Genomic DNA, 9,830 nt, shown 5'->3' with positions numbered 1-9,830 from the left:
TTTCTTTCTCCTCCTCCTCCTCCTCCTCCTTCTTCTTCTTCTTCTTCTCTCTCTCTCTCTCTCTCTCTCTCTCTCTCTCTCTCTCTCTCTCTCTCTCTCTCTCTCTCTCTCAAAATGATGGTGAATCAATTGGACTAACGCCGCCGATAAGATCGAATGGGGTTTAGGATTTGCTAATGTCTCACAACAAGGCACCATGTGATAAGGAAATCATGGAGTAAACTTACCTTGTACAAATTGAATAAGATTGAGTCTTTCAAATAGTTAAAAAGATGTAAAGGCACAAAGATACGAATCATAGAGGAACTAATCCTAAGAATGCAAAATTAGCCGAAGTATGAGTAGCTCACAAGAAGCAAAGTGGCAATCTATTATGATGGTAGAGCCGTCATTGATTTTGGAAAGCCGAAATCCAAACCAAAAAATAGATCCCTATTTTTAGTTGAGGTGAATGTATTTAATGCCTCACATCGTAGGTCTATTAGATGATTAGCATGATTTTTCTCACATTGTATTTAACGTCTCACATCATAGGTCTACTAGATTGTTAGCATGATTTTTGTTCCATTTGAATGTTTTCTTTTGTTGCATCTTAGATTTGACTCAAGAATTTTATCGTCTTCATATTGGTAGAGAAAGAGCCTGCCTAATTAGGATTGTTGAAGAGAGAGAGAGAGAGAGAGAGAGAGAGAGAGATTAATGCCTATAAAAGGCCAAAATGACCTATGATACCAAATACAATAAGATTATAGTTCTCTCTATCATAAGGAGTAAGATGCTTCTATGTTTGGGAGCTCTAGGCCTCTCTCACATGTACCAAGGTACCTTGCTAACATCACGAGAGGGTGGGATGTAAATGTGAATAGTGAATGTGCATGCATGATGTAAGTGCAAGGTTGAGGCATGCAATCATTTACTTCAAGGTCCAAGCTTACCTTTCCAAGGTCTAGCCTTTATAAAAAAATTTAAGAAATTGAGGGGGAAGGCACAATGATTAAAAAATATGAGGGTATAGATGGAATGTGAAAGTTGTGAATAAGCATAAATTGGTGGTGCATATTCACTCAAACCTATTAATTATTTTTTTTCGGTGGTGCTTATTCACTCAAACCTTACACTTCATAAGGTAATAACCTTATGAAGTCTAAGGTTTTAAAATTAACATTTTTTAAATTTTGGTGCTTCTAAAATTTACATTTTCTAAGGTTATACATTTTAAATTTTATAAATTTACACATTCTAAAGTTGAAAAACTTGAGTTTCGTAAGATTCAAATAAATGAATTTTGTAACATTACAAAGATTTGGTCTTTGAGATTAAAACTAATAAAATTATGTGCACAACTTCTCATAGATAGATGTAGAGGCATTGAAATAAAACATGTTTTTATTCACAAGGTTACAACCAACAGAGCAGATTGATTACATAGAAGGAAACTGAGCTAGAAAAATTAAGATTACACAAAACAAGCTTCTTCCTTGGTGAGACCTACGAATTTATAGACATATGGCAAGACCTACGAATTTATAGACATATGGCAAGAGGGGAACAAATTCATCACCATCCATAGTCACTTTTTTGAATTTGTATGCCCGTTCCCATACAGAAAGGTAGGCGGTGCTATAGTCATGCGGTGACTTGGGCTTCTTGATCGTCATCAATGACTATAGGATTTGTTTGAGTTCCTGGCTCTACACTGTCGTTGCCATGCATGTTATGTACTCCTTTACCATCTTTAGTTTCATCCTCTTCATCTTCTCTGTTTGCTCTTGCATCCACCGGATTGAACAGATGGAGAATTTGCAAATAATATCTTGTCTATGTCTATGCAGTGGGTCAGGTGAGGCAGCTTCATAACTTTCCATACTACAACAGATCTTTTCTTCCTCATGCTTGAGCCAATCTTTGGAATTATCCATGATGCTACTAGGCAGTACTTTCTAGTCCGGACCATTTTTAAGAGTGTGGTTTGTAGTGATGCTCCAACCTTATTTGCAATGTAATTATCCATGTACACATATGCTCATTCAAAAAGATTGACAAGAGAGAGGCAAACTTTGTTTTTTAATTCAGCCTACCCATATAAAGCATATAGTTGACGGCCTCTTGTTATTTCCTCTATAGATATATTATGTGAGAAGAACTTAAAGTGTGGTTTGTGCAAGTCATTCATACAGTAACCTACCATGCCTTTGAAGGTGTGCATTTTAATTTCTCCAAGGCCTCTACACATAACCAAGCCACCCTGTGGTTTGAAAATATCCCATCATAAATATCATTTTATTGTTTTCCCTACACTTATAAGGGATGGAGCCATCAAAATGACAACCATTTGAAAATGCAAGTGGTTCAAGGTACCACCTTTCTCCAATGCAAAGAGTCCTTTTATGCATTTTCATTATGATAAATTCTAATTAAGGGTTCCCAACTTAACATCCTTATATCACCATTACCAATGGCAACTATAATAACTGACACTTCAAAGAGCTTTGTTTTCTTGTCTACAGGGAAAGAAGGAATCTTGTGTATAGAAGACTCCGAATCTACGTTCTTTTTAATTGTCATTGGTTTTTTTCCTTTGTCATAGCGTTTTGTAGATCCTTCAAAACAATCATTACATTAAGGTTATAATGTAACAGTAGTCAAGAATTTATGTTCCACATACATCCATCTATTGTTTGCGGGTGCGTATTACAGAAAAATATAAAATGCACAGTGTAATGTGAGGAAGCAGCATAGCAACGAAGACACACGATTAATTTTTTAAAAGCATAAATTTTTAAATATGAAAATACATGCATGACATATATTGGATGTTTTAATATTGTTGATTTATTTTCAAAGCACTTTTGAAAATTCAAAATATACAGACATGGTTTCTTTACAGAAACCAAAGACGTCAACATTTCTGGATTTTAAGCAAAGAAAGCTGAAACGAAACACAACCTGTGGACAGACAAGTGTACAATGAATTCTACGTGTGCCTAATATGCAATTTATTAATTCATGCATAGTTTTTAAATGTTGGATGAATTAATTATTGAAGCAATTTTAAAAATTGGAAATATGCAAACACGGTTTCTTTACAGAAATCAAAGACGTCAACATTTTTGGATTAAATATGTAGACACGATACGGTTTATTTACAGAAATCAAAGACTTCAACATTTATGGATTTCAAGGAAAAGAAAGCTGAAACGAAAAACACATCGTGTGCGGACAGACAAGTGTACAATGAATTTTGCATGCTTATATTTATATATTCTGCACATATTCACCACATTTTCTGCTGAAATGGCTGAATTAAGACGTGTGGATTTGCAGATTCTTTATGAAACATTAAACCTTTTCAAAACTGTAGAAAATGAAAGCAATAATCTTTTTTTAAAGAAACCAAAGTGATAAAGAAAGAAATGACAGCAATAAAGTTTTCTGTTTTTAACGAAAGCAAAAAAGACAACATATTAGCTGGTGCGCGAGCTTATACAGAGAAGGAAAAAGGTTTGAAATATTAGAAGTGCAGATTATACAAAACAAACGATCAAGCTCTCTGCTTGATTACATGCAAGTTACGACCAGTGGAAGGGCCTTCAGGAGGAGTGTCAACACGGTTATGGACAGAACAAACTTGTTGCCTCGGGACAGTAAATGTAGACGGAGACTGGGAAGCAGCTGTAGGTCCCCCCATACTGAAAGTGGATGGGAGACCTTCAGTAGAGGGGAAACAAGACGGACGCAAATCAACTTCTTGCAGGATGTTGGTGATATCATGCATGGGTTTTCTTTTGGGAGCCATAATAATAACCAGGAAGGCAGCGACGACGAATATACAAAGAACAAACGAAAGTACATAAAGAACACAACTCACACTCTGAATAAATAGCAAAAGAGGCCATGACTTGCCATAAAATCAAAACACTCCAGAAGATATCTGATCTGCTACGTCCATTCTGGAAGCTCGATAAAACCACCAAAAGAAGGTCCCATAACCATGCTGACGAAAAGCATACTAATGGTAGCCAACCACGAAGAGACGAAAAGCATGCTGATGGTAACCAAGCATGCGAGCAGCCATGCTGATGGTAGCCAACCACGAAAAGACGAACAAGCTACAAACACGCCAGAAGACATCCTCCACACGACATAGAGCAAAGCAACAGCACGGCAACGAGAAGCATGGCGACACAACAGCATGCTGCAATTACCGTCACCCATGCTGAAAAAAATCAGGCCATGGTCAAAACAACGTGAGCCGTGGTGAAAAAGATGAACATAAAAGAGATCCTACGTCAGCCAATCATGCAAACGATCCGACATGGCACGTCAGCCCCATCATGCAAAAGACAAGAAAACCTTCATGTGCGCCTATGTGAAAGACAGCGCCTATGTAAGCAATCTATACGCACGCACTAATTAATTAATACAAAACTAAAAAATGTTGGTGGTGCATATTTGGTATCACTCTTATTCTTCAAAATCTAGTACTCTCCATAGTTATGTTGAAAAAGTATTGTGGATGGTAGGGTATCTTTCACACTGGAAAAGGTGACTGCCTGCGTGCTAGCATTTCTGCACTTTAGAAGACAATATCCAATGAGAATTCTTTGATCGACTAAATAGAGGGGCGCGCGTGTGTGTTGAGGGTGCTGGAGACGGAAAGAGAAGAATCTGAATGGAGATGGACAAGCGAATCGTGGCCCCAGGAGCAGTGGTGCGAAGCTCTGGTCGGCGCTCCCATGGCCCCCCTCCTCGTTTCAAACAACACACACACACACACACACACCCCCCACTATATAAACGCGCTCTTGGGAGCCTTAGAGTAACACACAGAAGAGTCTCGAGCGTCTTCTCAGCACTATCAGGTTAGTCTCAAGTCCATTGTATTAACCTATGATACCACGATGCTATGACGTGTAGTCTATGATGACCCTATGGATGGTCCTGGGGTAAATGACCATTTACCATGGTCACCATTTTCATGCATCAAAGTACCATCACAGACTTCGTAGTGATAATAGTATGATGATACCATGATACATCAACATGGTGTGCCATCGATCGATAGGGTAATGCTATGATGCATCAACATGGTGTGCCAGATGATACCATGATGGTGCACCAACGTGATGTGTGATAGATTGAGTCTCGATGACAGGCTCGTGTGTGTGTGTGTGTGTGTGAGAGAGAGAGAGAGAGAGAGAGAGAGAGAGAGAGAGAGAGAGAGAATATACATGATCTATAATGATATGGAGTTGGTGACGGTTCTCTGATGGATCAACATGGTGACCATCAAGGACTCTAGATAGTATAGTGTGTGTGTGTGTGTGTGTAGAGAGAGAGAGAGAGTGTGTGTGTGTGTGTGTGTGTACATGATCTATATCACTATGGAGGCTGTGATGGTATTTTGATGCATCAACATGGTGACCATGGACTCTAGATAGTGCATGACTTCCCAGTCTTGCAGCTTTTGCTGGTGAACTCTACAAACTTTGCTAGTTGACAAGCGTCTGCATACTCTTTGCAGATTGGAGTAAAGTGCAAGGCAAAGTAAGAGGATATGGAAAACTTTTCCTACATAGGCGATGAGTTCACAGATATTTTTCAGGTGACTGGTCACACCTTTTTTTAAAGCCTTTTCAACCAGTTGGCTTCTTGTACTGCAAGAGCATTTTGCCTACTAGTGTTGAAAGGAGGGATGGCACCCTAGCTCTTACATGGGAGGAGTCGGTACTGTTTAAAATACAGGTTGCAAATGCCCTTAATACTGCTGGGCTTGAGTCATCAAACTTGATCATCGGCATTGATTTCACCAAGAGTAACGAGTGGACAGGTAATACTTCTGTTCTGATCACGGTCTGTAAATGTCAGCTGTCTACCATTGCAGGCACCTGCTTCCTCCTTGGAATGCATTGACATCATCCAATTTCAGTGATATCATTTTTTTATTTTGTGTGCTTGCTGCAGGTAAACATTGTTTTGATGGACTGAGCCTTCACACCGTTTCATCTCGGACACTGAACCCCTATGAACATGCTATCTCCATCATTGGAAAGGCCCTATCGGAGCTTGACGAAGACAGACGAATTCCTTGCTTTGGTTTTGGTGATGGTATGCCGAAGTTTCCCTTTTCTCTGCAACTGCAATCATTTTACCTTAGAGGTTCAGTAGAAATCATGTAATATAGCACATGAGCTCAACATAAGGGTTTAAAAATCATGTAACATAGCACATGCGTTCAACATAAGAAATGGTTTAATAGTTATACATTTTAAGATAAATTTACTGAGACATATTTACAGTTAGTGTTGATTTTTCCACAAAAAAAAAGGGGGGGGGGGGTACAAGTTTGTGAAGAAAAAGGGTTCCATTTTATTGTGCTTAATTTACATTAAGTAGGTACACCCTTTGAACACCACATGCAATCTCTGATGAACATGTTCCAAGTGTTTTAAAATTTTTCTTCCCATGTTGGCTGGCAGCAACCACACATGACCAAAAGGTCTTCCGCTTTTATCATGATGGCCGACCTTGTCTTGGCATTGAAGAAGTTTTGGCACGCTACAGACAGTTACTTCCACACATCACACTTTCTGGTATGCTGCAAAGTTTTATCTTGACAAAAGCATCAAACTTCTCAATGCTCATGTTTGTCCTTTCAAGAAAGAGAGAAAGTCAGAGCTAACCAACCTCAGCACTTGGATGTGCTTTTCAACGAGTATTTAATTATGTATCTTGCTTCACAGGACCAACATCATTTGCTCCAGTCATACATGCTGCAATAGATGTTGTGAAGCAAAGTGGAAACCAATTCCATATACTTGTAATCATTGCTGATGGGCAGGTACCAATAGTGATGCATTAAGATGCTTGTTTTAGGGAACTCGAGAGGGAGGCCACTTGCATGCATACCCCTGGTCTGATACAAAACTGGCTCTCTTTCTAGGTAACTGGAAACATTGGTATGGGCAGAGGAAGACTCAGCCAACAAGAGAAAGAAACAATTGATGCCATTGTTGCTGCAAGGTAGCACCATCAGGAAATTTTTTGATCCACATTCAATGGTACATAGGAGTTTTTGCATGCTGCTGCAATAGTTCTTTGTGATGAGTCAGTATCGTGTGCATGCCATAATTGCAGCAATTATCCATTGTCAATTTTGATGGTTGGAGTTGGTGATGGACCTTGGGATACAATGAGACAATTCGATGATGCCATACCCAAGCGCAAGTTTGACAATTTCCAGGTCGTGTGTGTGTGTGTATGTGTGTGTGTGTGTGTTTCGATGTTGCTTACTTGCCTTTTGAGACTTCCGGACAGCACTTAAAAAGATTCTATCTTGCAGTTTGTGAATTACACACAAATTATGGCCGAGTACAGAAATCCTGCTTGTAGAGAAGCAGCATTTGCAGTGGCTGCATTGATGGAGATACCCAAGCAATACATGGCCATCCAGTATATGCAAGGTGTCAGGTAGGAATCAACCAAGTCTTCACACTTGCTCATCATAATTCTTGTGGCCGGCAGGGCAACTTGTTCTGATCAAAGAGATTCTATTTTAGGCTTATTTTGCTGTTGTCGTTGTAGATATCCAAGAGCAAGCTTTAACAACCCACTGCTTCTCCCACCTCCCCTGCCGTAGCTGCCTCAGGTACAGACTCAAATTTTGTGTTTCTTTTTTGGTTAAGATCACTACTTGTATCGTTGAGGACCATCTCATACATTCTGTGATGTCTGCAGAATAACGAAGCATCTGAGGTACCCTCCATAGCATACTACTGAATGACCAAGAGTAAAGAAATCAGCTCTTTTCTACTACTCACAAGAAAGTTTGGTATTAGTAGGCATGTATGGGAAGTGTATGGTAAAAAACATGGTAAGCTGTCATGATTAGATATCTTATCAATATTACTACACAATCTTATATAATTGTGTTCTTTTTAGTTTACATTGACCTTTCAAAGTGATCGCTTAATTTGAGATTCACAGGGTGCCATAGTTCATATCATACATTTCATATTGCCATATGTCAGGGAGAATGATAAGTATGATTCAGCTCTTGTTGGAGTTTCATATGTGGCCTTAAATTTGGGTCTATATACGCATATGGGAGTTGGGACTTCAAAATATTGACAATTTGACACTTGAAAGTTTAAGGCTAGTACATACTATGGCCCCAAGTTCTTCGCAACCTGAGCCTAGTACCTACAGGGTGCAGACCAGCTATGGTGTCACTTTCATCAAAAAAGTCTCAAATTTTTTATTTAAAAATCGAGCAAGAATGATAGACCAGTTACATACGCTATTTTACCATACATTGGCAAATGTTTGCTTCGCCAATCATACGTGTTTGATATGAACTATGTAGGGTGCTAATGCATCTAGAGAAGAGTTTCTTTCATGTTGACTTGTAATTGTGATCATGTACAAAACCATTTACACTTTTTTATTAGTAGTGAATCAATCAATACTAGCATGTGGAGCAACTTTAAGAAAGGGAAAGAGTTTCCAAGAAAGAGTCTATTGAGCAGGCCTTACCTTTCCTATTTGAATTACAAAATAAGACCTTATTACAGCAAATCCCAAGAGGAAGAATTGATGCAAATTGCAGCCAAATAAATGCTAGACTAGAAGTGTGCATGATAGGCATGTCAATGTTATCCACACATAAATCTCTAGGTAAGAGTACCATGAAATGCATAGCTAATTTTTGCCTCACCTTAGAATGTATTGCATTTTAATGGCATGAAAAGTAAAATGAGAGTATATGGAAGTTCTGATGATTTAAAAAAGTGTAGATGACTAAGCATACAAGGCATAGGTTGGGACATGTGCTAAAGAAATGTGATAGTGTTTGGTAGATTAGGGTACGAACATGTTCTCCACCCGATGCGTCTGATATGATTAGATACATATACCACTTGACGAGTCAAGGTATTGCAACACTACTAGAGAAGGCTTGTACAATTTGGTATGCCCTCGAATGGATAGGTATATACAGAGATAGTATGTCATGGGACATTCGGTTGGGTAGTTGTTAGTTGCTCAAGCATATTTACATTGTAAAGAAAAGATTTATTTACTAAGGTTAAAGGTGGGTTTAACCTTTGACACACCGCCTTAAAACTAATATTTTACAATAAGTGCCATTAGATTGGCTACATTTCTCATGCTTAGCTTTATGAGTGGGCTTTGTGAGGAAATCAACCACCACATTTAGTTGGTAAAGAAAATTCTATGAGGTCTTTGATGAAATGGTATTTAAGGTCAACATTTTTGGTTTTCTCTTGATGCCTTGGGGTTTTAGCAAGAGTAATGCGGGATTCAAATCGACATCAGACCAGCCAAATAGATAGGGTTGAAATGTGAGGGGGAGTGGCTTGGTGTAGAAGGCACTTTGAGAGCCTTCTAGTGAGGCGTGAAACTCGGTTGCATAACAAATGTTGGAGGTAACCAAGTACTTGATGCTACCAAGAATGGACTTGTAAGGGATGGTCTGCATATAACAGACCTCATGAGTAGAAGATGAAGCCATGTTGTCCACTGACAACTTCACACTTGGGATAGGGGAATGGGCACCCCATTGCAAAAGTAGTCATGTTGTATAACAATGGAGGATTCCATCAATAATTGTGGCCTAAGATAGCCAAATAGTCCACAAGAAGGATCCAAAGAGACTTCAACACAAGATAGTGTTGGAAAAGTATTTGCCCAATGCTCCACCCTCTATGTCATTACTGTGGGTGATAGATGTGCTTTATTTTTTTAGACTCCCTAGTAGCCATTGTGCACTTGATAATTCCCAATTTAGACACTCAGCAATTCTTAGTTTA

General features: G+C 38.8%; 1 protein-coding gene across 2 annotated transcripts; it reads left to right on the top strand.

The window, feature by feature from the left end:
• The first annotated feature begins 4,592 nt into the window (after positions 1-4,592).
• Positions 4,593-7,923, top strand: LOC147613995 (E3 ubiquitin-protein ligase RGLG3-like). 2 transcript variants are annotated; one of them, XM_086781984.1, is made up of 11 exons: positions 4,593-4,739; positions 5,525-5,605; positions 5,746-5,830; positions 5,965-6,108; positions 6,480-6,593; positions 6,744-6,841; positions 6,944-7,023; positions 7,138-7,243; positions 7,343-7,470; positions 7,585-7,648; positions 7,738-7,923. In XM_086781984.1, the coding sequence occupies exons 2-10, from the start codon at positions 5,558-5,560 to the stop codon at positions 7,637-7,639; spliced, it is 858 nt and encodes a 285-aa protein (XP_086638110.1). In that variant the 5' UTR covers positions 4,593-4,739; positions 5,525-5,557; the 3' UTR covers positions 7,640-7,648; positions 7,738-7,923. The 2 variants fall into 2 exon arrangements, with proteins under 2 accessions (XP_086638110.1, XP_086638109.1); XM_086781983.1 differs by lacking the exon at positions 4,593-4,739 and adding an exon at positions 4,761-4,862.
• The last annotated feature ends 1,907 nt before the right edge of the window (positions 7,924-9,830 follow it).

Source organism: Cibotium barometz, chromosome 43 (genome assembly GCF_041138505.1).
Source record: "Cibotium barometz isolate CiBa-2024 chromosome 43, ASM4113850v1, whole genome shotgun sequence".
Taxonomy (NCBI): Eukaryota; Viridiplantae; Streptophyta; class Polypodiopsida; order Cyatheales; family Cibotiaceae; genus Cibotium; species Cibotium barometz.
This window is presented reverse-complemented; position numbering and strand designations above follow the sequence as displayed.